Source organism: Anser brachyrhynchus (assembly GCF_964034855.1).
Source record: "Anser brachyrhynchus genome assembly, chromosome: 15".
NCBI classification, from domain to species: Eukaryota; Metazoa; Chordata; class Aves; order Anseriformes; family Anatidae; genus Anser; species Anser brachyrhynchus.
Genome location: NC_137733.1, coordinates 8,240,508 through 8,267,873, shown reverse-complemented (window position 1 = coordinate 8,267,873; position 27,366 = coordinate 8,240,508). Strand labels below are relative to the sequence as shown.

The following is a 27,366-nucleotide window of genomic DNA, read 5'->3' as shown; positions in this document are numbered from 1 at the left end:
GGTGACTGCAACCCATTAGGCAAAGGTGAAGATTAAAATGATGACCTAGCCAAATACCATGATGTCACTTATGATTAAAAGATACCGGGCCATCAGAGAGAGGCCCCTACCCCACCTCGAGAGGCTCAGCTACCTGCATGCCAAGAAGCAAGGCCCAGCCTGCATGGTACGGATCTGCAGCATGACTTTATCCCGGCCTTCTGAGGGAATGCTAAGTTGTGAGGGAACTGCTACACTGTGAGACAGGGCTGTGTCTGTGGAGAGAAAAGAAAAGTAAAATTACAGATAAAGTAGGATTGTTGAGACAAGGACTGCTGGTAGCTCAAGGAGTGGCCAGCAGACTTCAGGTGTTTTATCAGGGTGTGAGGAACACACTAATGCCTATCCAGTGGCTTGTTAGCAACTTGCTGTAGTTTTTGTTAGCTAGTACTTGCTTTACATTTTAAAAACATATATATTCTGCTTGGGAAGTTTCTTTATATGCAGCTAAAGATGCCCAAAGTGACCCCAGGAAGGACAGTACAGAAGGGTCAGATACTTGGATTACAATATACAAACTGACACCTAACTGCTGTCCTCAGGGTTTGGACTATACTTTCATGAAGGGAACAAGCTCTAATCGACTAGAACTATCTGTCCTTTGCAGCCTACCATATTTTTTGTGTGTGCGTGAGAAAGTTGTAAGTGAACGCCTAAATTCGGCACAAAGTGTTAAAAAATGATAATCTCTAAGCATGCAGCTTGACTCTTGTACTTCCTCACATGCTGCCAGCAGGGCGAGGCTCTCCCGGGGCTGAGGGCCCCTCACTACAAGAAGGACATCGAGGCTCTGGAGCATGTCCAGAGAAGGTCCACGAAGCTGGTGAAGGGCCTGGAACACAAGTCCTGTGAGGAGCGGCTGAGGGAGCTGGGGGTGTTTGGTCTGGAGAAGAGGAGGCTGAGGGGAGACCTTATTGCTCTCTACAGCTACCTGAAAGGAAGGTGTGGGGAGCTGGGGTCGGCCTCTTCTCACAGTGAATCAGTGATAGGACTAGAGGGAACGGCCTCAAGTTGTGCCAGGGGAGGTTCAGGTTGGAAATGAGGAGACATTTCTTCTCAGAAAGCGCAGACAGGCACTGGGACAGGTTGCCCAGGGAGGTGGGGGAGTCACCGTCCTTGGGGGTGTTCAAGGAAAGGCTGGACACGCTGCTGAGGGACGTGGTTCAGTGGGTGACATTGGTGGCAGGGGGGTGGTTGGACCACATGATCTCGCAGGTCTTTTCCAACCCTAATGACTAGGTTTCTGTGAGGGGCCGCCCTTGCCCTGAGGCAGCCCCTGGGGCCCGCCCCGCCCCATTTAAAGCCCGCCCCGGCCCAGCGCGGCCCGGCGGGAGGGGAGGGGGGAGCGGTGCGTTACGACAGTGGCGCTGTGCGGCAGGGCGCTGCTTTCCGGCGCTCGGCGGCGGCGGGGAGGGGGGCGGCCAACAAAGGGGCGGGCGGGCGGCAGCGCCATGTGAGGGCCGGGGGCGGCTCAGGTGAGGCCGGGCGGGGGAAAAGGGGGCCGGGAGGAACGGCCCCGCCGCTCCCGTTCGCTGGGGGCTGCCCGTGGCGGTGGGGAGGCCTCGGCGGAACGACGCGGCCCGGTGGGGACGGGGACGGGGCCGGGGCCCTGGCGGACGGCAGCCGCCCCCGCTCCCTGTGGGGCCGCCGAACGGCGTGGGGGTGCTGAGGGGACGGCGGCCGTTTGCCCGCGGGGCCTTCGGGCCGGGGGTGGGCACGGCAAGCTGACGTAACTCCTGGGTTTTGGGGTGGTTTTGGTTTCTTGTTGTCACTTTATTTTGTAAACAGAACGGATCTACTGAATGTCACAAGATGTTTTTGAAAGTAGCCCCCTCTAGGCTTGTGAAGTCTTTTGGCTTAGTATTTTATACAACATAACGTTGTATAAAATAACATGAAGCATAACTTACAGTTTGTGTGAATAAACACATCTACTTTATAAAAATGTCAAACTTGTTTTTCTGCTTAAAAACAATGTTAGAGGCAAATTTGGTCATAGAGGTGGCTTTAATATTATGGAATGTATTCCCCGGTTGTTGTGTTTAAGAGTAAATGCAAAGAACTGCACGAGTGTAGTTTAATCAATGCAGCACGTAGCTGGAAGGTGAGAAGGCTTCATTGCTAATCCTGATTTTTCTGGTGGAGCGTGGCTGGGCCTTGAACAAAGGGTTTTAGTTCTTTGTGGTTCCATAAAGGGAAATTGATGTGATGTGCCATGGAACAGCTTGAGAATTACAAGAAGTGTTTGGAAATAATTTTAATGATTTTTAAAGCCGTTTAAATACTAAATGTTGTGTGCTTAATATAGGTGTAGGTAGTTTTGTAAACCCATGGAAAAACAATAAATATGCACTCCAATTTCTACAGCTGGGTTCAGTTACGCCTATTTTGTATTCACTGATCAGCTGTTCTTGAAAACTCACCCCAGCTCCTCTTTCTAGGAGAGTGCAATGAAGGTTTCTAGGGATGATTTCAGGTCAGCAGTAATGCCTTTCTGGGACTCCATAGGTAATGCCATGGGCCCAAACAGCCGTCTTTTCAGACTGCCTTAGCTGTACTGCAGAGCACAAGGAGTATTTCTGTAGTAAACAGGAAGGCTGATGTAGCCAGTCAAAGCTGTGTCCCATGCATAATTAAATTTAACATAAATAATGTAGGATTAGTGATCTAGTAGTAGTGGAATTTGTAAGGCCACCATGGTTTTGTCTTTTTTACCTTAAAATTATTTTAAAGCATGCTTTTTTTCTTTAGCAGGTGGAAAGAATGAAAGGAAGGGGGGATGAAAGAATGTTGAACCATTTTGTGTGGCTGTATGATGGAAGGAAACAGGACGGAGAACCTGTGCAATAAGTCTTTTGGATGGCTTCAGCGACAAGAGAATGATGTTAAACCATGGCTCTGGAAACTTTCTAATTGCTTTTCTGCTGCCGAGAAGACTTTGCCTTGCAGTGAGAAAACGGTAGGTAATTGTTTGCTTTGCCGAAAGTCTAGCTGGTACCTGGATACAGAGCAGTATACCTAATGGCAGTGCTATTGTTGGCTGAGGGGAGAGGGAGGAGACAGCACTTACTGTGCAAAGTACAAAGTCTGCCTGGGAATTTAAGGTCTGTAGTTGTGTTCAGAGTTCTCTCATCACTACTGGTGAAAGTATGAATGCTGTTTTGCTTGCCAGGCTCTGCTCTGTACCTGTGTGTCTGGAGTAATTCAACTGATTGGTTTAGAAAGTGTGTAGGGCAGCTTTTTGAAAGCTCTCTGAAGCTATTGCTGAAGAGTAAGAAGCTACTCTCCATGCTTCCAGGTTTTCTCAATTTAGTTTGGAGATAAATTGTTTTCTGAATTGGGTATGTATTACTGTAATGGTAGATATGCGCTTAACAAAGGCCCAATTATTCCTTGTTTGTTTTGTTTAAATGTTTCAGTTCTGTAGCTATGTATGATTGTGTATAGTAAAGATGTAGAGTACTAAGAAATAGTGAACACAGTGACATGCTTGAGCAAGCAAGCTCCAACAGTTAATTAGCTTTCATTCATGTGTGTTTAATGTTACTTTTGGTTAAAAGATATGGAGGAAGCTGTGAGCATATACCCTGGGTTGGTCTTTTCGTGCCTAGGGAGTTAGGAGGGGAGCTGCTGTAAATTCTGGAGCTCAGTGTATATGGCAGTTTCAGATGGGTTTTTGGCTGTCTCTCTTTCTTGTATAAGATAAGGCGTCAGGTAAAGAGTAATGGTTTTGAACTTGGGTAATCAATTATTCATTGCTGTGTAGTGGGCAATGCATTAAGTTCAATTTGGAAAGTGAAGTACTGGTCTGAAGCTTTGGAACAGAGCTGTGTGCAGGTTTGCTATGCTGACCTCGGTGTTCTGGTGCTTCTCATAACCTTGCTGCTTGGTTGTCACTGCTGCTTTTCTGTCTGTACCTCTTGGTATCTTGGGGTAGGCAAAAGCGCTTATATAGTCATTGTGAGAATTTAGTCTTCTGTCTTTCTAGCTTACCTTTTTTAAATCATTTCTAATTTTCTAAGTCTTAATCTTTCAATGTATTACTTTCAAATCTTTAGTACTGTTCTGAAGTCTTTATTCAAAGCAAAAGATGTTTACTTATGTATCTCCCCACTGGCTTTTTCTTATTTTATATTTCACCCATTAGGGTTTGCTCTTTTTTTTTGCTTTGCAGTTGGAGGGAATCTCTTAGACTTAGCCTAACACTTTTCTCCTTTTCAAATTCTGTTTTTACAGACTTTAATTGGTTTGTTGCTTCTGAAACCCATTAGTACCGGTATATCTCAGGCTGGCATGTATTAAAGGAAACATGCCAGTTTTTCATGCTCAGCCAGTGAGGCAGAGATAACACTTTTCAAAATGGTATTGTCAAAATTGTATTTTTAAAAATATACATATGATAGTGTGAAATTGTTGGCTTATTAATGTTTCTGAATGTAACATAACCTTCATTTTCCAGAAAGGTTACATGGAGAACAAGAAAGCTGCTGTAGAATTGAAGGATGCTTCATCTCATAATGCTGGCTCTAAGCTGTTTCCAGCAGTACCGCTTCCTGATGTCCATCCTCTTCAGCAACAGCAGATACAGCTTTCACCTGGCCCGAAAGTAAGCTGCTGTGCTCATGGCTCTGACTCTCCTTGTACTCCACAAATGCATTGTGGTGGTGGTGGTGGTAATGTCATTCACCCTGGCACGATATTAGACTCAAAAAGCACTGGGACGATTACCTGTCAAGTAGGGTCAGGATTTGCTTTCCAGCCTGCATCTTCACTGAAGAACCCTCCAGCTAGAAGCAATTTGGCAGGCATTGCCAGCGAGTTCCCTGGCATGTGCATAGAAAACAATGTATCCTCCTGTCAACATCTGCCCTGTTGTGGAAAACTCCATTTCCAGTCCTGTCATGGTAACATGCACAAACTGCATCAGTTCCCAGCCCTTCAGAGCTGCACATCTTCGGGCTACTTTTCTTGTTCTGAATTCACAAGTGGGGCTACAGGCCACTTGGACGAGCATATTGCACAGTCGGAGCTAACATCACGTGTGTGCGCCAACCCTTTGCACCTAAACGTGGCACCTTCAGTTTGTTTAAAGGGCTCTCACTACTGCAATGACTGCTTGAATCAGGTTTGTATGCATTGTGTTTCTTGCTCGTTAAGCGTGCTATATGGTAAATGTTGAAGGAGTAAGTGTTACTTGAGCAAAACACCAGCTTCTGTTGGTTGCAGTCTGCATTTGCCTAGGTGGGGACGGGTAGTCCAAATGTAGCAGATCCCTCAGAGGCACTCTCTTCTGAGGCAGTGTTCAGCTTAACAGCAAGGCGAGACTATCAGTGTGTAGCTTACAGTGGATCTTTAATGTACTCAAACAGAATTTTGACTGGATTTTAAAGACAGTTCTCTCCTTGACAGCTCCAAATAAAAAGTTCTGTAGCAGTGATTCAAAAATCTAGGTAAAAAAAATCTAGGCTAGGTAATGTTTAATATGTGCACTTGTGTACTGATCAGTAAAGGTCCATTTGAAACTCAGGTGAAATGTCTGAAGCTACAAAGATATTCTTGTTTTGGTTTAATCTTAGTTTTATCTTCCCAACTCGTAATTTGTACTCCAGTACTAGTTTGGTACTCCTTAGAACTTGAATTTTAATAGGAAATTCAAATGAAATAATATACAGAGCTTTGCAAGATGCATTTCTTAGGCTTCCAAACATGAGTTTCCAATACAGAAATGTTTTCAGTAAACTAAGTGATGAAGTCAGTATGTTTTGAAGCATAAATATTATTTTTGGTGGGAGGGTGAGAATTCAGCCTTGTACTCTTAAATGTGCTGATTTCACATGGTAGGTGTTTTCAATATATGTCAGGACTTTTTTGAAGATGGCATATCTTCATGTGCACAGTTAAATAAGGATCCTTCTTTGCGTTTGAGAATATAGAGCTAGTATGCTAGGAAAGACTCAGATCTAGAAGAATATTTTATAGAGCAGTACAGCTGTTAATTAACTTTCTAGAGTACATTTGAACTTGCATTCATTGCAGATGAGAAATTCAGTGTTTCTAGCCTGGGATAATAGGTGTTCATATTGTATACTAAATGAACGTGTATTTTGAAAAATTGTCCCAACAGCCAAACAGAAACAGCCTAGTTGATGCTGCTAAAATCTGGCCAAATATTCCTCCTCCAAGTACACAGACAGCACCTGTTTCTATCCCAATATGTAATGGCTGTGGAACCAAAGGAACAGGAACTGAGAGGAGTTTGCTACTGGCAAGCAGCCTTGGCACATCACCACAGAAATATGGTAAACCACGTTTGTTAGAAACTTGAACTTAGTGGATGTCCTCCTTAAGTACTGTTGCATATCGAGTTCTCTTAAATTGCACTGTTCTCTGGAAACTTCTATGAAGTCCTAGAAGGCTAAACAGTAAATTACACCTTATATCTGTTTTGCGACATTGTAACTTAGATTCACCTGTTTTCACTGCTTAGTTAATATACTGCATGGTTTGCTTAGTGTTTTGATTTTGGCTATTGTATTTTTACAATACTAAGAACTAGAAAAAGGAGTTCTAAGAAATTGGAATTTATTTTGTTCTGATGCATGATGTTATCTTGAGCCATGCTTTAAAAAGGATTTTCTTACTCTAGTGTCTGATCTTAATTCAGATGCAGTAGAATAACTGGTCAACATATACCCAAACAACCATGGTAGTTATCTGCTGTGCTGAATTTGATGTTCTCAGCTAATTTTATTTCCTGGCTTTTTTTTGACCTGTGAGGATGGTCATTCATCAGATTTCTTTTCTGGCTGTTCTGTGGGGATAGTGTGTATAATGTTGATTCATAACAATATAGATATGCAGAGTGCTGAAACACCACAAACTTTATTTGCAGAAACTTTATTTGCAGTTTCTAGCATGTAATAGCAAAAGTTTATCCTCTGTGTCCATTTCTGTAGGACACCTCTGTTGCATACTACCTTAATTTTTCTGTAGTCAGTGACACAGTACTAGTCATCTCAGCTGGTTTTGTTTAGATTCTTTATCTAATGCACACTGTACACTTGAACAGCTTTCATGTTTAATTTTTTATTGATACGGCACTGAGTCTTCATTGCACATGCCACCTCAGGATGAGATACCTTTTCTAAATATGTTACTTAGTTATTTGAGAGTTTAAAGTAAAGTTGCAGTTGCATCTTTATTCTAACTTAACAGTGACTGAATTCATGTTTAAGATTGATTTGAGGTAAAAGGTTTCTCCTTTGAGGGGAAACTGGAAAAATGCACGATTATATAATGAATTTGCAGTCCCAGGCATGCTGTTCTGTAAAACATGAAACTTCTAATTTTTATCATATGTTCAAAGTTCATAGTGTGCAAAGTTGAACACTTCGGGTATTTGGGGATTAAAATGAGCTGTTACACCTGTACAGGGTCTCCAGAAGTTGCAGTAGCAGGACAAGTTCTGGAAAACTTGCCCCCCATTGGAGTCTTCTGGGACATTGAAAACTGTTCAGTTCCCACTGGCCGTTCGGCTGTAGCGGTTGTACAGAGAATTCGGGAAAAGTTTTTTAAAGGTCACAGAGAGGCAGAATTCATTTGTGTGTGTGACATAAGCAAAGAAAATAAAGAAGTTATTCAGGAGCTGAACAACTGCCAGGTATGAAAACAGCTTTAACCTAGTGTGCTTGCTTGAGGATGTGTACTCTGATACAGATTGTGACTTCTGTTTATTAAAGCTTTTATTTTGACTTTTTGTAAATGCATAGTCTTATAATTAGGTCTTATAATTAACTCGTAGGTGCTTTTTAATGCTAAACTTTCTTGGTATGCTACTTAAAACTGAAACTGCATTCTGTTATATGTAGATTACCCTTTTAGCTTAGCTCTCAGATGATTTTGATTTCTTTCAGTAATAAGCAGATGCTTCTAGTAGTATCCTTCAATAAGCGATTATGGCATTAACTTAGAACATAATGCTTTAACTTTTGTTAGTGAATATTTTGCTCACTAGTGTGTTCTTGCAAATTGGTGGTATTGTGACACCTGCAACAGCTTGTTTTTTCCATCAATACCTTTTCTTGGTATCTTTGACTTCTTTGTGTGCAGGTTCCTACACAGAATTTCCCTTCCTGCTCCTGAACTTGTAGATATGCTAGCAAATTCTTTGTTATTGGGTAGTGTTAGTCTGATGCTATAAGAAACTGTCAGCCTGTTGTTTGTAATTACCTGCTTACATGAGGTAAAATGAAGTGATGACAGTTCTTGCTATGTTTGTCACCTCTCTATTTCAAATGATGGCTTGTAGAATGTTTTCATAGTAGTGGCATATACTCTTAAAGAATGCAAAACATGGGAATCGTGATCTCTACACAGAATGCTGTCATCCCTAAGACACTGAGCAACTAGCAGTCAAGTTCGTTGCTCTCTAGAGTGGTTTGGTATTCACATACTGTACTTCATGCATGTGTGCATTGTATTGTCTGAATAGAAATTGCAAGGGAAAGCTTGTATCTGTTACTTTTGAACAACATTTAAGCTAGTATGTTTGAACAGTTCTGTAGAATCTCTTTACATTTCTATAGGTGACTGTTGCACACATCAATGCTACAGCAAAGAATGCTGCTGATGACAAACTCAGACAGAGTCTTAGGAGGTTTGCTGACACACACACAGCACCTGCCACTGTGGTTCTTGTGTCAAGTAAGTGTTTGGTCCTTCTGTGGTACAGAACTGTGTTCTTCTCTGCAGTATTACTTATGCATGTAAATACTTCTGGATTTTGCTTTCCAAGGGTTATGTTTAGAATCAGCTTTAACTGACCTGTTCAATTAAGAATTCATAATTTTGTTGGCAGCGAGAGAAAAGTAGGCACGGAAAGATGAGACCTTTTAGTTAAATCATTGCAATCTGTTGGCTTGTTAAGTGTTACTAGGTATGCTTATAAATACTGTCTGTTGGACAGCTTCAGTAGGAACCTTAATAAAATAACTTAGTGTTCCTTATGGATATCTTTCAGGAATGAGTTTTGAGACAAATGTATTGTTTTTATTCTTGTAGCAGCATACTATACAGGTAAACATGTAAGGCACTCAACTACTAAATTGTTGTGTGTTGCCTTGGGTTTCTCCCGAAAGCTGTAATCCCTGTTAAACTAAATGTTGTTACAAAAGTATACAGTAGTGGTCAAATGCCTTGCAGATTGCTCCAAGTTGCTGTTTAAACGAAGACCCTCTCTGAGACCGAATGGTAACTACTGATTTAAATCTGTTGAAGTCTTGTTGCTGTTAGTGCTATTTCATTGGAAACTTTCAGTAATAAATAAAACCTGACAAGTGAGCTCTGGAGCGTTGCTTGTTTAATTTATGATTTCTACTTTTTCCCCATGTGTTCATTCTTTTTTACTTCAGCGGATGTAAATTTTGCTTTGGAACTCAGTGACCTGAGACATCGACATGGTTTTCGGATAATCTTGGTACATAAAAACCAAGCCTCAGAAGCACTCTTACATCATGCTCATGAACTTATTTGTTTTGAAGAATTTATTTCAGATTTGCCCCCAAGGTTACCACTGAAAATGCCGGTAAGGTTTCAAATTCTTAATTCACTGAACGTTCCCAAGTGTCAAAGCCCTCTCTCTCTAATTTTGGAGGAAAGCAGTGCTATTTTATGGTGGGACATAATGTCCACTACAAATTTGGCCATTGTCTATATTCTAGTTACTGCTGTGTGTATGTGTGCTTTCTGCATTGAAACTGAAAGAATGAAATAAAGAACCAAGTAGTTTACTAAAAAAAGTACAACAGCAAAGTCACATTCACTAAATATTTTATGAGGTAATGTATATTACATGAGTTTCTTTCACTGGCAGAAAGTAGGATAAGAACTTAGCTGTGCATTAAGACAGTTTTGTGATGCTCTCCTGGCAAAGAAGCTGGTTTTAAGCAACAGCCTACTGTGTTTTTTCTCTGGATGGTTCTCTCTGGATTTGCTGTGTTGTCTTTACACAGCACTGAGCCTTTTCTTTCTTTGGAAGAACTTCCTTAACTGTGTGTTCACATGCACCTGTGTGATATAGAATTCTTGGGTTACAAACAGTGAGGCTCTTATCTGGAGAATATTGATAATGATCCATTGATCAAAGTGTGTGTAGTCTCTTCGTTCTTTAACTTATTTTGGAGATGGAAGTTTCAGAGCCAACCTTGGCATTAGTTTTCCCAGTAAATTGAACATTGTAAAGAGAAGACTTTTCTGCAGGGGGGAGCTTGTCACCAGAATCAACATAAAAATATTGTTTTGAACAGCACATAGGTGTTCTGATATAAAACTAAAATCTTATTCCCTTTAACAGGCGTGCCATACGTTGTTGTATGTTTACAATCTGCCAACAAACAGAGACAGTAAAAGTGTCAGTAATAGACTCCGGCGCTTGTCAGACAACTGTGGAGGGAAGGTGCTGAGCATTTCCGGAAGCAGTGCAATTCTCCGTTTTTTAAATCAAGACAGTGCTGAACGGGCTCGGAAGCGAATGGAAAATGAAGATGTTTTTGGCAACAGGATCATAGTGTCTTTTACTCCCAAAAACAAAGAACTTAATGAAACAAAAACCTCCAGCTTTGTTGGAACTGAGAAGGTGAAGTCTCCCAAAAAAGTTAACAAGAACACAAAGCTGTGTCTCTTCAACAAAGATGCAAGTGATCAGGCTTCTGGTACCAAAGGCATTGCTGGGAGAGGGGTACAGATTCATGGATCAATTATCAAACCCACAAATGTTAAGAGTTTGCAGGTATTGTTGTGTTCTGCATTGTTTTGTAGCCTTGCTGTTAGTCATGTTCTGAAGATTGCTTGCTAGAGCTGTATTTTTAAATGGTTGTCCTAGTTAATGTGTAACTGTAATGTGTAGTGTATTCATGAGTGAGTTGTATACTCATCTTCTCGGAAAGCATGTGGTGAGTTTGAAAGTGTTTTTGCTCTCTCACCACCACTTTTTACTCAGTTTGGAAATATTGTTGGTGCTTACAGAGTCTTGGATCCTAGGTCAGTTATAGCTTTTTAATTGGTGTTGAATTAGTAGATCTACGCAGTGTAGCAAAAATACTACTAAAAATCATTGACCATTTACTTCTTTCTGTCACAGAAAATCAAATATTCCTGGTTCTGTAGTGCCAATGAAAATCTAACTGAAGAAAACTTTGACTTTCTGTCATAAGAAATGTCTTTAAGGAATGCCCAGTGCTTTTTTGCTGACCTTTCTCCTGTTTTGTATAGGAGCTATGTCGGCTTGAATCAAAGACTATCAGTAGAAATACTGAAAACCAGCAAGAACATGTAAGAGAACCAATTCCGTCTCAGAATAACTCTAATGCAGTGATTCCTGTGTCTCTGGCAACAAAAAAAACTGGAACGGGAGAATCGTCTTGTAAAAGTAGTCATAAGTATGTTTAAGAACTTAGATGTTAATGTTAACTGCACTTCTTTTATATGAATTCTGCAACATAATGTGTTTTCTTTTTTGTGTTGTTCTAAATAGAAAAGAGATCTCTGCTTCCAGGAGTATTACCAATTCCCCTGTAGATAAAAAAGATAAAGATGAAACTGTATTTCAGGTCAGCTATCCCTCTGCTTTCAGTAAGTTGACAGCCTCAAGACAACTCAGTCCTTTGCTCATGTCTCAGAGTTGCTGGTCATCTCGGTAAGTGTCTGGGTCTTATTTGGGAGGTGGAGCAAGACTGGCCAGTGCTAGGCCTTTACAGTATCTGTTTTGATTCTTGATATTTTCATGTGGAGTTGCATACAGTAGACGTTACCAATTCATGGGCATGTGAAAAGTTGTGATAGTGTTGCATAATAGCTGACAGGGTGGATAGAAACATAAGATGAACTTTTATCAGAAACTTACTGTGTGGCAGTTGTTTCATGTAGACTTTGACTCATACTTCTGAAAAATCAGAGGTATTAGACATCTTACTCTTAATTTCAGTGTCTTTGTTCCTTGTAGGAATTTTTCCAAACCCTTCAAATTCTCTTAGAGGCTTAAATATCTGGCATCTGTCAACTATTAAAATAACTTGAATGAGTTTAACTTATGTGTTAGTAAGATAGTAGGGGAAGACCTGGTGTCACATACGTTAAATTGGGTGACTTAGAAAGTCATTCATATTATTCATCAGCCTTCTCAAAGGACATGCTTGTCTTGCTCTGGTGTTTTGCTTGTGTGAAACTTGTTTTGCATGCATACATATAGCAGGAAAATGCCTTCAAAGTTCTGTATTTGTGTACTTGATCTGTCTGTTTTAATGGATTTCAACATATCAGAACTGTGCAATAACTACTTTAGTTCATAAATGTTTTTTGTTTTACCCAGGAGTATGTCTCCAAACCTTTCAAATAGATCATCTCCACTCACGTTTAATGTATTAAATCATACCAGTGGTACAGAATGCCCTGATCCTTTTGCAAATGGTGCAGACATTCAGATCAGCAATATAGATTACAGATTGTCCAGAAAAGAGCTGCAGCAAACTTTACAAGAAACTTTCTCAAGACATGGCAAGGTAAAGGGTAAAATCCCTTCACTAAATCTGTCTTTTTAAATACTTCTTGTCTGTGTCTTTATGGGTATGTTTGTGGTCTAGCTTTGAGTAGGAATAGAAAGCTATCCAAATGTAACTATTACACAATACTACCTTGTAGCAAAGTTTTTCCCGGGGGGGGGGGGGGGGGGGGGGAACAAAACTCAGAACATCACTTGCACTAGCTTTCTAACTTGCACGTGGTCTCTGTAGATCTGGTAGTTTGAAGTTTGTTATATATCACATATTTGTAAGTGGTTCACTCTGCATGGAGGGAAGAGATACACACTTTGGCTACATAATCTTTTTAAGCTGTAAGGCTGAATTCTTAATGTCAGATTAAAAAACAAGTAAAAACTGAGTTTGTTTTTGTATCTTAAGTGATCAAAACCAGGGAGAGTGAGAATCAGTTGTTTTTAAAAAAAGTAATTATACTGGGGGAGATCACTCTTGTAGTGATGCTGTGTGATCTGTAGATAACATTCTTTTGGCATCTTCTGCATGGGAAGGAGATAGCTGAGTACTGTGGCCTTGCCTTGTCCACAGCTTGTTACACTGGATCATTGTTTGCATTGTCCTGTTGGCTATGGCTCATCATACTCAGTTCTCTTTTGCCTTATGTTCTGCTGTTGGACACAGTAAGACGACTACTCTTCTGTCAGCTTGATTTGGGTTAATATTTTGTGGTAAATGCATAAGGTTGTGTGGCTCTGACTTTCAGGTAAAAAGTGTCGAGCTTAGTCCTCATACAGACTACCAGTTGAAGGCTACAGTTCAGATGGAAAATCTGCAAGAAGCAATCAGTGCTGTCAACAGTCTTCACCGATACAAAATTGGTAGTAAAAGGATCCAGGTCTCATTAGCAACAGGAGCTACTAATAAATCGCTCTCTCTCCTAAGGTAATAAATACTGTCTTAACTGCTATAACATGTATTTAGTAGTTGAGAGATAATTTAAAATACTGAGTAAAGGAATGATAGATGATTAGACAGACTTGTACTTTGTTTTCCTGATAATTGTGTTAAATGCAACTAGGCTGACAGTTTTCAGTTCAGCATTTTTGCATTGCTTACATTAAAGTTGCCCTTAAAGAGGTTAGATCTCTGTTTAATGGTGTCCTTGTGTTGGACTTCCATCACCGCTTTTGTAATACTGATGTACTTCAATAATGTACGTTTAGCAGTTAAGATTCTACTTTGCATCTTGTATTTTTTTCTCCAAGAAAATGCCAACAAATCCTCTCCTTAAAGAGAGGACACACAGTTCAAATGCTTTTGCTCTCTTTATCTCAGTTTCCTGTAAGGAAAGTGGTAGAAGAACTAGAGTGCTAATGCTAGTGGGAATACAGATGTTTTATTTCTTTCTTCCTTACTGAAAGAAAGCATTAGAAAAAAATCTTCATCTTGTTTCAAAGCTCCATTTGAAAATAGTGTTGGTATATAGTGTATTCATCAATTCTCTTGCTACTGCATAACTTACAACTTCATTTCATTCTTGCATTTTTGTTTATGGCAGTTCAAATTTTTTTTAATGTAATGACCAGGTAACTGGTAACTTCTAGTGCTATAGTTTTAATGTTACAACTTACAGATGCTGAAAAACTTACTACCTACAAAAGATGGAATTTCTCCAAAGATGTTACCTATGTGAGTTAGCAGGAATATATTACTACTTGCCACTCCACTGATCTGAAGCATCAACTTCCATAGTGCTGGGACAAAAGGGAGTAGTTAGTTCTGTTGTCATATTTAGAGATGCATTTCATGATCTATAAACATGTCGCAAACTGGTCCAGGGAATACATAGCTATTTCTAATACTAACAGATTAATTTTGTGCTAACATTACAAAGCTTCTCTTCTAGCTCAGAAGCCATCTCCATTCTGCAGGATGCACCTGCTTGTTGTCTGCCTGTATTCAAGTTCACAGAAATCTATGAGAAGAAGTAAGTTCTCAGTTCTTCTTGTTTAGTGCCTCTAAGAAGAATTCAGTTTTGTTTGCTTACAGTGCATTATAGAAACTAACAGGTGCTGTGCTTTGCTGTTAGATGTTGCAGTATCTCTGTCCAGAACCACTGACTGAAATATTGGCCTTTGGTTAAGGGGATATGGTTGTATTTTACTGATTTTTTTCTTCTGTTTAGGTGAACAGATTTGTGGTTGCCTTGAACCGTTTGCGTAGCATAGTTTCTCCAATATTCCTCTGTTATAAATATAAAATTAAGATTGATATTTTTTTACTTTTTTCTTTTAGATTTGGGCACAAGTTAATTGTATCAGACTTGTACAAACTAACAGATACTGTGGCAATCCGTGACCAAGGAGGTGGGCGGCTGGTGTGTCTTTTGCCCAGCAGTCAAGCCCGTCAGAGCCCATTGGGATCTTCACAGTCACATGATGGTTCATCAGCAAACTGTAGTCCTATAATATTTGAAGAGCTGGAATATCACGAGCCTGTTTGTAAGCAGCATTGCCTGAATAAAGACTTTATGTAAGCTGTGCATAAAATATTACAAAATATTATAAAGTATTTGAACAGCAGTTAACACTAATAAGTGGGTTAAAGTTAGGGAATGTTCACATAGCATCTTTAGTAAATTGTTCTTACTGGGTTGAAGCTTTCCTGAAGCCACATATTACATTTTTCTTCTTACTCAACAACAGCCAGGGTATGCTAGTACTGTTGTTATTAGGTGTTCACTGGTAACTGGCTGATAAGTGTTGCTGTACTGCTACCCATTTGCTACACATCTTAATCTAATGATAATAAAAGCGTGGTCTTCTAAATAATGTTTATCTTCTGAAAACTTGCTTTAGACCCCATTTTGATGAATAAAAGGTGGAAAATGCTTGTGACTATATACAGTGGCCTGGTCAGCTAGTGTCTGTATCATAATATGTTTATTATGGGTGTGTATGAGCACAGGAGTCATATGCTTAAAATGAGTGTAGAACAAGTGTATTAACTTCAACCTCTTGTTGTTACAGTGAGCATGAATTTGATCCAGATTCTTACAGAATTCCTTTTGTGATTTTGTCTCTGAAGACATTTGCTCCTCAAGTTCACAGTCTTCTACAGACCCATGAGGGCACTGTGCCTTTACTAAGGTAAAGTAGTTTAAGCGTAAAGCTTTTTAGCCTTTTAGCGTAAAGGCTGAAATCTTAAGTTTTCAGAATGTTACAACAGCCATAAAGTTGTAAACTACCTGCTGTATTAAAAATTCCACTCCTCATACATGCTTCTGTCAAATAACTGTATCAAATTACTGCTTTTACATCTTGCTGAGCATAAAAAGATGCTTTTATTTAAAATGTACATTTTATTAAGACTTCTGTAGTCTCTTAGGAAGCTATTAAAGCCTCTTGTTCAGGAACAGGCTCAAAATAATTGTTTGAGGATCATTGTTATAGCAGTATTTTAGTGTATGATAGAAATTTCTTTCTTTCTTCCAAAGTTTTCCTGATTGTTATATGTCAGAGTTCAATGATCTTCAAGTGGTGCCAGAAGGCCAGGGTGGTGTACCTTTAGAACATCTGATCACCTGTGTTCCTGGAGTTAATATTGCCACTGCCCAAAATGGCATTAAAGTTATTAAATGGATACATAACAAACCACCACCTCCTACCACAGGTAAATATTTAATCTTTTTTCTGAACTAATATGTTTCTGTGGAAATGTTTCAAAAAGAATACCGGAAAGTGTCTTGTATAATTGGTAAACTTAATAAAGGAAAACTAACATTTTTTTCTCTTGTGCTTTAACCTTTGTCACAAATAATATGCAGTGATTAGTGGAAGAATGCTACTGCAAGGTTCAATAACACCATTTATTTTTTTGTAGATCCTTGGCTTCTGCGTTCTAAGAGCCCTGTAGGTAATCCACAACTTATTCAGTTCAGTAGAGAAGTTATAGATCTACTTAAAAGCCAACCGTCCTGCATCATACCTGTCAGTAAATTCATCCCAACATACCATCATCACTTTGCAAAACAATGCCGTGTGTCTGACTACGGGTATTCCAAGTTAATGGAGCTGCTAGAAGCAGTACCTCATGTACTGCAAGTGAGTTATCTGGCACTGTTCCTTTTACTTTAGAGAACTGTATTTGTATCTTGAACTATCTGAATTATGAGCCTGTTGCTGGTTGGTATTATATAATAGATGCCGTGGAATTACCTTGTTGACCTCAAAAGAGATATTACAGTCCAAGGTTCAATTAAGTTACTTCCTCCTTGTCTTGAGTTGTTAGTTCTCTCTTGTTAATTTACCCCACCTTCCCAAAGTAACTTCTTTGGAAATAAACACTTTATTTAATCTATGCCTCCAGTGGCAAGTTTGAAGGATTTTTTAGCCTATCATCAGTGCTTGGGTAAATGATTTTAGGTAAAAGAAACACAGTAAACATCTGAATACCAGTAAGTTAGTCTGTGTAGCTTGTGACTTGAAGGATTGTTCTGTGAAATAACAGATTGCATGGCCTTATCTTACAAAAAAGATACTATGGTCACATTAGCTTACTGCTTTGAATGCTAGTTGTTGTAGAGGTTTAAAATAACCAATACAATCATATGCAACAATTGCAGTAGTACTCCTGGAGGAAGTATTTCTTGATTGCATATGCCTTATTACCGGAAGTATATGGCTTTACAAGGCTGTCTCTGTGAACAGTTGTCTATATCCTCTATCTCTAGTGTACCTATACTAGAACTGGCTTCTAACCAACTTGTAAAAATAATTAGCTGAGGATGCTAACGATGAGTGATCAAATAATTTTCTTTCAGATTCTTGGCATGGGTTCCAAACGCTTATTAACTCTAACGCACAGAGCTCAAGTGAAACGCTTTACTCAGGACTTATTGAAGCTTCTGAAATCCCAGGCCAGCAAGCAAGTTATTGTAAGGGAATTCTTACAGGCTTATCACTGGTAAGTTAACTTCTGATGAAACAGGAAGAGCTGTGCAGGGCATGTCTATCCACCTGTGGCTTTTAAACCTAGTGCAAGGGGGGTCAGCACTTCTCATCTTAGTACAAAACTTGTGTCAACTGTATTCCATGATCTGCAATTTCCAACTTCTAATGAAAATTAAAACTTCTGTCAGGCTGTACTGCTTTACTTTTGTACTAGGCTCATGTAAGTTTCTTGAAGCAGAAAATAGGTTATGTCTTTAGTCCTATTTGAAGCTGACTAATATATTTAAGCAGCTTGTAGCATGTTTACAATATGAACTGTTATGGGAAAAGTGTTAAGCTTTTTTTTAGAGGGGAACATAAAATAGACTGAATGTCAATAAAGTTCTTAATTTTAGTTAAATTTAACAATGACATAATAATGAGGATGAATAATAACTATTTTGCTATTACCAGGAGTTATTCTGGTCAAGTACCATAATTCCGTGGTTCTTTTTAAAACATGTTTTCCTTACCATGAAGATGGAAAGTAGTACCTCACATGCTTTGAGGAAACAGAATCAAAGAATCGTCTAGGTTGGAAGAGACCTCCAAGGTCACCCAGTCCAACCTCTGACCTAACACTAACAAGTCCGCCACTAAACCATATCACTAAGCTCAACATCTAAACGTCTTTTAAAGACCTCCAGGGATGGTAACTCAACCACTTCCCTGGGCAGCCCATTCCAATGCCTAACAACCCTTTCAGTAAAGAAGTTTTTCCTAATATCCAACCTAAACCTCTCCTGGCACAGCTTTAGCCCATTCCCCATCATCCTGTCACCAATTGTATCTTAGTGCTACATGTGGTCTACTTGTGAAAATATGATTTGGCACTACATGTGCCAATGCCTCCTTTGTGGAAATCCACACCTTTATTTCTGCTATTGGCAAAAATACATTACTGGTTGTTTATTAATCTACTAAATGTGCATCTCCCTTATAGTTGGTTAGCTTTGGCAATTCCTTGAATAAGAATGTGAAACGTTCCTGCATCTGAGAAATACTCATCATTCTGGAGGGAAAGGAGTAAGGGGAGCAAAATACCTTTTACTATTCTGCATAATATTGTGAACCTTAATATCCTGTTTTCAGGATAGGTCTGCAATAGGTCTGTACCTTCTCTCAAGTCCTTAACTTGTTTAAGAAGAGTATGCATCTTTATTGTGCAAATACAAACGGTTGAAAGCATGGCAGCATGGGGGGGGCGTGTAACATGTTTTTCAGTCTCTTACTAAAGTAATACTATTCAAGTTCAGGTTTTCTATTGTCACTTGCCACTACTAGTGAGGTGTCTAGTGGCTGGTGTGGCTTTCTTGCAGTGGCGTGTGAGTCATTAGTGTAACCCTTACTTTTCTGGTTAGAATAGATAATTTGGTTTAAGAATACTTTTTCCTTTGTTTCATATGCTAACATTGATAATATGAAAATTATGCCTATCTTGTTAGAATCTGAGGCTTACCCTAATAGCATTCTATGTTAACTCAAAACTTTGACATTTGTATTATATAATCTTATAAAATATACAATTTTGTAAAACTTGCAGGTGTTTCTCCAAGGATTGGGATGTTACCGAGTACGGAGTTTGTGAACTGGCTGATATAATATCAGAAATTCCTGATACAACCATCTGTTTGTCACAGCAAGATAATGAAATGGTGATTTGTATTCCCAAAAGAGGTATGTCTGAGTACCTTTTCTTTTACTGTTGAAGAAATTGTTCTTTGAATATTTTAAAAACCAGGCTGTGTAAAACATGTAGAAGTGATGTGGGTTATATTTTGTTGATGATAGTTCTTTCTACCTCTATAACCACCTTTAACTGTAAAGTATTTATGAAGTTATAACAAATACAGGGTTTGTTACCTTAGGAATAATTTTATAATGGAACAGACAGGAAAGCAGGTGGCAAAACACAAAATCATGCTGCTACTACTGCATGTACTAAGCTTTCTGTGGTACGATTAGAGAGCAGGTTATTTCTACACAACACATACTTCAATATTTGACTATTAAAGATGGTGTGAAGTACTGATCACATGCTTATTTTGGACTATACCTGTCTTACTTTAAGACAGGTCTTCAATATTAGAAGAAAGTGGTGTAATGTGAGCAATCTAAAAATCACTATTTCCTTATGTTCTGTTGCATGTCAAAATAGTTCTGTTGGTACATAGCTATAGCTTTCTTTTTTTAACTTTAGAACGCACGCAAGAAGAAATTGAAAGAACCAAACAATTTTCTAAAGAGGTGGTAGACTTACTACGCCACCAACCCCACTTTCGAATGCCCTTCAATAAATTCATTCCATCTTACCACCACCATTTTGGTCGTCAGTGCAAACTTGCTTACTACGGTTTTACCAAACTACTTGAACTCTTTGAAGCAATACCAGATGTGTTACAAGTAAGTCCTAAAATCTGTTTGTTTAGGAAGAGTTTAAAAGTAAACCGTTTAGAACTCACTCTAAAGTTATGTTAGCTAACTGTATTTAAAACTTTGATATAGCCATGTTAGTAAACTGTCGAAGCCTTATAGCATGTTCAGGCTAGTTTAACATGTTCGAATTGGATTACATTTACAAAATTCAGTGCATCAAAATCAGAGCTAAATTTCATTTAAGTTGTGTTAACCTTGGTTAAAGAAAGCAGGCTATTTTTATTGTCTACTTTGTCACTTCAGAAACTGTTTTTTGCTTGCTATGTAAAAATCTTGTGAGGTAGCCCTGCTGTATACCTAATGATTGCTTGCAAGCACTGAATTTTAGTTGCAGATTAATTTTTTTCCCTCCAACTAGGTAACTCACATTAACCAAGTGTAATTTTGGTTTTGTAGGTATTGGAATGTGGAGAAGAGAAAATACTCACGCTCACAGAGGTGGAGCAAGTCAAAGCAGTTGCTGCCCAGTTTGTTAAACTGCTGCGGTCTCAGAAAGACAACTGCCTCATGATGACTGATTTACTGACAGAGTACAGTAAAACATTTGGATATACGCTGCGTCTTCATGACTATGATGTTAGCTCAGTTCCAGCTTTAATGCAAAAACTTTGTCATGTTGTAAAGGTAATGCTCTTTGTAATTTATCCACCGAAAAGGTATGTAATGTGTTGAGGATTTCCTATCTCAAATTATCGCTGTGTGTTTAATAATGTAAAATTTTGATTTTTAACTTTTTCTAGGAAAACTCATCCACATTTAATAAATAACAAGTAAAGCATTGTATTAGAATGCTTTTTTAACAATAGCGTAGCTTTCTTCCCAGCTTCTGACTGTGTTAAAAGTAGTCATTTCCTGTTAGCTGTAGTAGGTCTCACTCTCCTGTGATGTTTTATATTGTTGATTTTTTAAATCTGATTTGAGGCTTTGACTCTGAATGGAAATGTCTAAGGATCTTGTAAGCCAGTAGAAAAGAAGGGCTACTCCTACATAGGTACGGATGTATTCTTTTAGTTTCCCCCATGCTGTTACTTCAGCAGCTGATGTTCAGGCTGGAGTTTAGTCACATCCAACTGTCTTGAAACAAAGAATGAAATTGTCTACTGCATAGACAATACTGCTGTATTTCAAGTAAATATTTTGTTGTAATTTATGTTGTAAGCTTCATCTTTTAGGCTTTTGACTGGGGTAGTATCAGATGCTGGTATGTAACACAAGATACAGCTGTGCTGAAACCCCAGCTACACACTTTATTTATAGATCAATCTCTTCCTTGTTCCCTAACTACGTTCCAAATTCATTTTTGTAGGTTGTTGACACAGAGGCTGGCAAGCAAATTCAGCTGATAAACAGAAAATCTCTGCGGACTCTGACTGCCCAATTACTAGTCTTATTGATGTCTTGGGATGGAACATCCTTTCTCTCAGTTGAACAGCTTAAACAACATTATGAAACAATCCATAGTACTTCTCTTAATCCATGTGAATATGGTTTTATGACCTTAACCGAGCTCTTGAAGAGTCTGCCTTATTTGGTTGAGGTATGAAAGTTCTTTTCTGGTGTTTCATACTTTGAAAGAGACATCATAACTAGATGATACATAAGCTTGCATTCTAATTCTTTTCTTTTCCTAATAGGTTTTTACCAACGGTGCCACAGAAGAATATGTGAAACTTACAAATCTGTATATGTTTGCAAAGAATGTGAGGTCCTTACTTCACACCTACCATTATCAGCAGATTTTTCTTCATGAGTTCCCACTAGCATATAGCAAATACACAGGAGAAGTGCTGCAACCTAAAGCATATGGATGCAATAATTTAGAAGAGCTCTTGGGAGCAATTCCACAGGTGTGAAGAATTGTTTTGCACAATCACATTGAGACTTCTGAATGAACTAAAGTAGTTACACAACTGAAGTTTCTGACATTTGGTTTGAATTATTTATATGATTATATTTTCTGAGGAGGCTTGTACCAGCTGTATTTTAATAGCTTCTGAGAAATTGGGCCTTTGTAATGAGAATTTTTTTCAAATGTTTTGGGCAAACTTTGCTTAAGAACCGTTCCTGGTAAGGCCACAAACTTTCTTGCTTTCCTGACATATTTATCAAGTGAGATAATTGATTTTTGTTGTCACTGTAAAGAACTACAGTATTCAAGTTCAATTCTGCTTAGGGTAGACTTCCTGGAGTAAGGAGCTGTGGCACCTTGTCAGAAGCATCACAGTGGCACTTTGCTATGCCATCTTGTCATCCACATGCATTTAAGTGCTTTAGGATAACTTTGTGACCCAGTTCATGGCTGTTCTCTTCTGAGTAGAGTTATGTTTGTGGAGAGTAACAAAGTGGAAATTTAGAATTTCATATTTAAACATACTTTAGTTAATATTTAGTACACTTGCTAGCCCTATGGGTTCCCTTTGTTTGGCATCAGTTTTGAGACACTGCTTTTACTTAGGCAGTGTAGTACAAATTAACAATATGGTTCAGTTGACTTAAAAATAACTTCAGTGCAAGACTGAATGAAGGCACTGAGTAAACTGCTTTAGGCTTTGAGGCTAGCATGTACTGCTGTTTAATTCTGCATTTTTCTCTATAGGTGGTCTGGATCAAAGGACATGGCCATAAGAGAATTGTGGTACTGAAAAATGATATGAAAAGTAAGCAATTTCAATTTTGAACCAGTATCATAGTTTCCATTTTTCTTTCTTTTTAAGAGGTCACTTTAGCAAATGAACTTGCCTTTTTGTAGCTCGTTTTAGCTCACCTAGTTTTCCCCCTGCTGATCATGTGGATGATCATGGAAATCAACTTGCTGACCATAATGGACATATTATGGAGACCACAGGATCCACTTCATCAATGGAATTAAGTCTAGGAACACCTAGCAATGGTAATGCTAAGTTGATTTGTATAAGAAATTTATTACCTCTGGGGAAATAAGCAGAGTAAGCAAAGCAGCATGGGGAAAGCTGTGTGAGTTAGATTTAACTTCTGTAGAAACGTTTTCAGGTTTGAAAGCTGATTCTTTGGTCATCTCAGTGTGTAGTTAGGCATGTGTCCTTTCAACAAGGGTGTCTGTTCTCAGCTGTGTGTATAGTCACTGCAATACTTTCTCCTGGATTTTAGTGGAAACTTAAGCGTGTATTGATAAGGCTAATGAGAAAAGATGGTCAGTAGTAGCTTCTGGCAGGGCTTTCTCCTACCTTCCAATAGGGCATAGTGCTCTTTCTTGGCTTATCTTTGTGCTTATGCATTGGCAAATAATGACAGTCCTATTTGCATAGGTTTGTCTGCAAATAAAAATAACTGGGAAATGTTGAGCTTATAGTTCATGTCTTGCTGTGGTCTCCAATTCTTTTACTGCCTCTAGTTCAAAGAACTTGAGAAATGATTCTTGAGGTATTACCTAAGAAGTCTAGGTAGTCCATTTAGTAAGGGCATGTTACTTTATTTTGAAACTTAATTTTCACATCTAAGTGTTAGTTGGCATGTAAATAACTGATACAATGTCAGTACATCTGCAGGGGAGTTGTCTGGGAAGTGGCTCTTCTCTGTTAAAAGACTGTTCCTCATCTCTCTGTCTATTAGTTAAGTTTGGCAAATAACAGATTTTACTCTAGGGGTATACCTGCTCGGGCAAGCACCAAGTTCAACAGAGTTTTGCTTTGTCTGCTGTATTGTAATTAGTTTGATCAGATGCTTTTCATCCCAGCAAAGGAACTGAGGCTGGTATATGGCATAGCTTGTAAATCCTCAGAATCACATCTGAAGGCTTTGCATTTAACAGTGCTAAAATAATGACACCTTTGTAGCTTACAGATGCTTTGAAAGATGTTCTCTTACTTTTGTAGTTTCTAATCAAACTGAGCAAGAACTTCTTTGCCTCACCAATACGTCTCCTGTTGACCTCCTGTGCGAGCCAGTTCCTTCCTGCTTACCATCCCCGCAACTGAGACCTGATCCAGTGGTTCTTGAGTCTGCTGACCTAATTCAGTTTGAGGAACGTCCTGTACCTCTCTCTGGTAAGAGTTTGCCTGTTTTGTCTAATGTAGTGATGATGCCTCATGATCTCAAACAGAACATCAAACAAACAGTTGTTTAGAAAGTTCCATTTAAAAAGAAAAAACTGTGTATTGCCCAATAGGATGTGTTGGAAATGCAGGTGGCTTCTATCAGATGTCTGAGTACTGACAATAAGTACCCTACAGTGGCTCTCAGGTGAATTTTATAGGTACCTTATCCCTCCACCATTAAAATGGCATTTTGTCAACCTGTAGCAGTCTTTTCACCAGAGTAATTTCATTGTGCTTTTTAAGCACTGACAGGCTTAATTTATGAGAATTAAATTGAACCTTCTAAATAATATAATAGAAAAAGACCTAAAAGCAAACATCAAGTCAGCTGCAGAGGTGAATGTGACACATCTCTTGGCTTCAAATCAGACTGACAAGCTTTTAAACACTTTATTTTTTTATTACCAGAGAAGTATTATTTTTCAAGAACAGAGCATTAATAGAGTTGTCTTGCTTATTTTAGAGATGATGATTTTAACAGAAGAAGAAAAACGAAGAATTGTTACCACAGCTCAAGAAAAATTGACCTCTGGTTCTGTGGTATCTAACACCATAGAGAATACTTCAGTGCCTCCCTGTCAGTCCTCTGAAACCCAACTAAACAAGGAAGCAATGGACAGCCCAGCCAAAAAGCAACACAAAAACAAGGTGAAATTGGCAGCAAACTTTTCACTTGCACCTGTAACCAAGCTTTAACTGTTTCTTTTAGTGTGAAAGACAAATACCTATGGACTCTGCACAAAATAAAGCTATTTGCTAGCCCTTATGTATTTTAATGAAAGGCCTAGAATTAATTTGTATTTAAATGTGTTCTGTGAATATTTTGTTCCTTTTACACTGAACACAGCTATTAGCAGAGCAGAATTTTTTCTATTATTTTGAAAAAATCCAGCGTTCATTAAATTATTCTTAAATTTTACAGTTTTTCATAGATGTGTTCAGTAAAAGCAAAATATAAATTCAACTAAAATGGAACAGATTTTATTTTCCTTAAGCCTCATTGGTGGTGTAATCATACATGTAGCATATTATACTCTATAGGCTGTTGCTTACTGGTATTGTTTCAGACAGTATTAATAAAATGCATGATCTGTCTTTCAAAAGCCTGTTAAGAAGTTTTAACGTGCTGACCTGAAGTGACAAGAGTGAGGGAGTTGATTGTACTCCAGAGGAGAAACTTGTTCTCTGCCCTTTCAGATGACTTGTAGCTGCATTGTAAATTCTTTGTGTAAAGACATCTGTAGAAGATTATGTGGATTTCTGTAAAACTCGTTTTAAATATTTTCTGTACCTTTCAGTTCCATTTAGGAGCTTTCTAGGACATTGATGTTTTAAGCTTCCCTTTTATGTTTAGTTCCAGTCTGGCGTGGATTTGGTTAAGGAAAAGACTGTCTTGGTGTTATGAGTTTGAGATAGAGACACACTCATTTTATTGTGTCTAGAAATGAAGTTAGGAAGATTCTGATATTTCTAAAATATGCATGTAATGCATAAATGACAGATAATGGAGCAGGTCTTATTAAAATGTTTTGTGATGGAAGGTGTCGATGCTATTTCCACCTGTAAGGGAAGTTCTAACTACATGTGGAAATGCTAAGGTTGTTCTGCTTAACCTTGTTTTCTATTTTTAAGCATCTTTGGTAAATGGGAAGCTTATTCTTTGATGTGCTGTGTTTTAGCTGTGTCTGTTTTTATTCTAAAACTTACTCCTAGTGTTGGAAGCTTTTTTTTCAAATTGTGGTGTCTTGTGTTGGCTTTTGAAAGGGCCAGCCTTGGAAGAGAAGTTAAGTCAGTGGATGACCTCAACTCTAGTTAGCAGAAGCGTCCAGTGTATGAGACTTTATACCCTTTCTGGGTAACCATGGCATTTACAATGGGTTGTATTTGCCAGGCAGCAAATAAGTTGCTTGTTGTACTGAAAGAACCTATACCAGAGGTTTTCCACTGGCCAACTGGATTTTTTTAGGTGGATTCTATTGTAATATGCAAGAGATGGAACATGGGCTCTAATTTCTCAGCCAGCAACAGGAAATGCCACTGAATAATGGCTATAGACAGAATTTTACTAGTCAGATTTTGTTATGAAATCTTTTAAATTTAGACTTTACCTGTAGTAAACATATAGCCATTGTGAATGCAGAGAAACACTTGGAAGTTTTTCTGAGCATTATGGCACAGTATCTGAGTCCTTAGTAAGCCTCTACAGACATCCTGTGATTTAGAATAAGCTTTCTTGGAATGCTTTTAATAAGTTTGAGTTAAATGCAAGAACATCTGCTTTCACCTTACCTTTGATAAGTTAACACTGATCACTTAGATCTTTGTTTCAGAAGAGCGCGCATTGGCGAAAAGGCAAATCGGGAGTTCTATTTTCATAAGGTGCAGCTGCAAGTCATCTAGAGTACTGAAGAAAACCAGTTTTTGATGCTTTAGAGGAAAATATGGTATTTGTCAAAGTGCATGTGGTTATACCATTTATGGAGGTCAGCATACCTTTTCTGGATTCATGTGTGATTCTGATGAAATTGCTGTTTGAAAGTAATAGAATAATACTTTTGAGAAGTTGTGTTTATAGTGTAACAAAATAGCTATTTGAATTGCAATATATTTTTTTATCCAAAGGGTTAAATGAATGATGTGACTTACAGATTTAAAAGCATTACAACCATGAAATTCTTTAATTTAACAATTAATGTACTATTTCAGATTCATGTCTGTTTAAAAAAAATGTCACTGAAGCCCTCAGTTTATGCACTATCTTTTTCTTGGAGTGGGAGGGAGAAGAAATTCTTTTCTTAGCTGTCTACTTTGTTTGGACACTTTCTTTTGTGGCTCAAGTGCTGTTTTGTGTGTTGGGACCAAACAGTTGTGTCAATAAAATTTTCAAGCAAGCATAACCCTTGTCTTTTTCTGAAGAAATGTAGGTTAAAAAAAAAAACTGTTCTAGAATCCTTAGCTTGCTGTGTCACTCACACGAAGTTGAATTATCCAGACAGAGCAGATAGCTAAATTTTGGGGCTTAATGAAGATGAAAATTCCATTAATCCATAACCTGCTACTCTGGAGAATGTGGGTTTTTTTGACTTCTGCAATTTTACTATTAACAGATGCACTCAGCAGTTTGCTTCTAAAAACAAGCCATGAAGCTGTTGTACAAAGAGCAGTAAGAATTACTAACTGCTCTAGAGAGAAAAATGGAGAAAAGTATAAATGGAACAGGTAGAAGTAAGGTTCTCTTGAGTTTTAATCTCACTTTGAAAAGTTAAAATATATGATTAATGTCATATAAAGTCCTGC

General features: G+C 38.5%; 1 protein-coding gene across 5 annotated transcripts; it reads left to right on the top strand.

Annotated features, from left to right (window-relative positions):
* Positions 1-1,364: 1,364 nt before the first annotated feature.
* Positions 1,365-26,963, top strand: MARF1 (meiosis regulator and mRNA stability factor 1). 5 transcript variants are annotated; one of them, XM_080557289.1, is made up of 27 exons: positions 1,365-1,514; positions 2,791-2,998; positions 4,499-4,645; positions 6,164-6,338; positions 7,473-7,699; positions 8,625-8,742; positions 9,450-9,622; positions 10,391-10,825; positions 11,308-11,474; positions 11,570-11,731; positions 12,404-12,593; positions 13,333-13,511; positions 14,464-14,556; positions 14,865-15,101; positions 15,599-15,718; positions 16,066-16,241; positions 16,452-16,672; positions 17,392-17,534; positions 19,104-19,237; positions 19,761-19,963; positions 20,393-20,620; positions 21,303-21,533; positions 21,631-21,843; positions 22,593-22,653; positions 22,746-22,886; positions 23,848-24,018; positions 24,533-26,963. In XM_080557289.1, the coding sequence occupies exons 2-27, from the start codon at positions 2,852-2,854 to the stop codon at positions 24,763-24,765; spliced, it is 4,725 nt and encodes a 1,574-aa protein (XP_080413415.1). In that variant the 5' UTR covers positions 1,365-1,514; positions 2,791-2,851; the 3' UTR covers positions 24,766-26,963. The 5 variants fall into 5 exon arrangements, with proteins under 5 accessions (XP_080413415.1, XP_080413413.1, XP_080413412.1 ...); XM_080557287.1 differs by having other exon boundaries at positions 4,499-5,164; positions 14,476-14,556; XM_080557286.1 differs by having other exon boundaries at positions 4,499-5,164.
* The last annotated feature ends 403 nt before the right edge of the window (positions 26,964-27,366 follow it).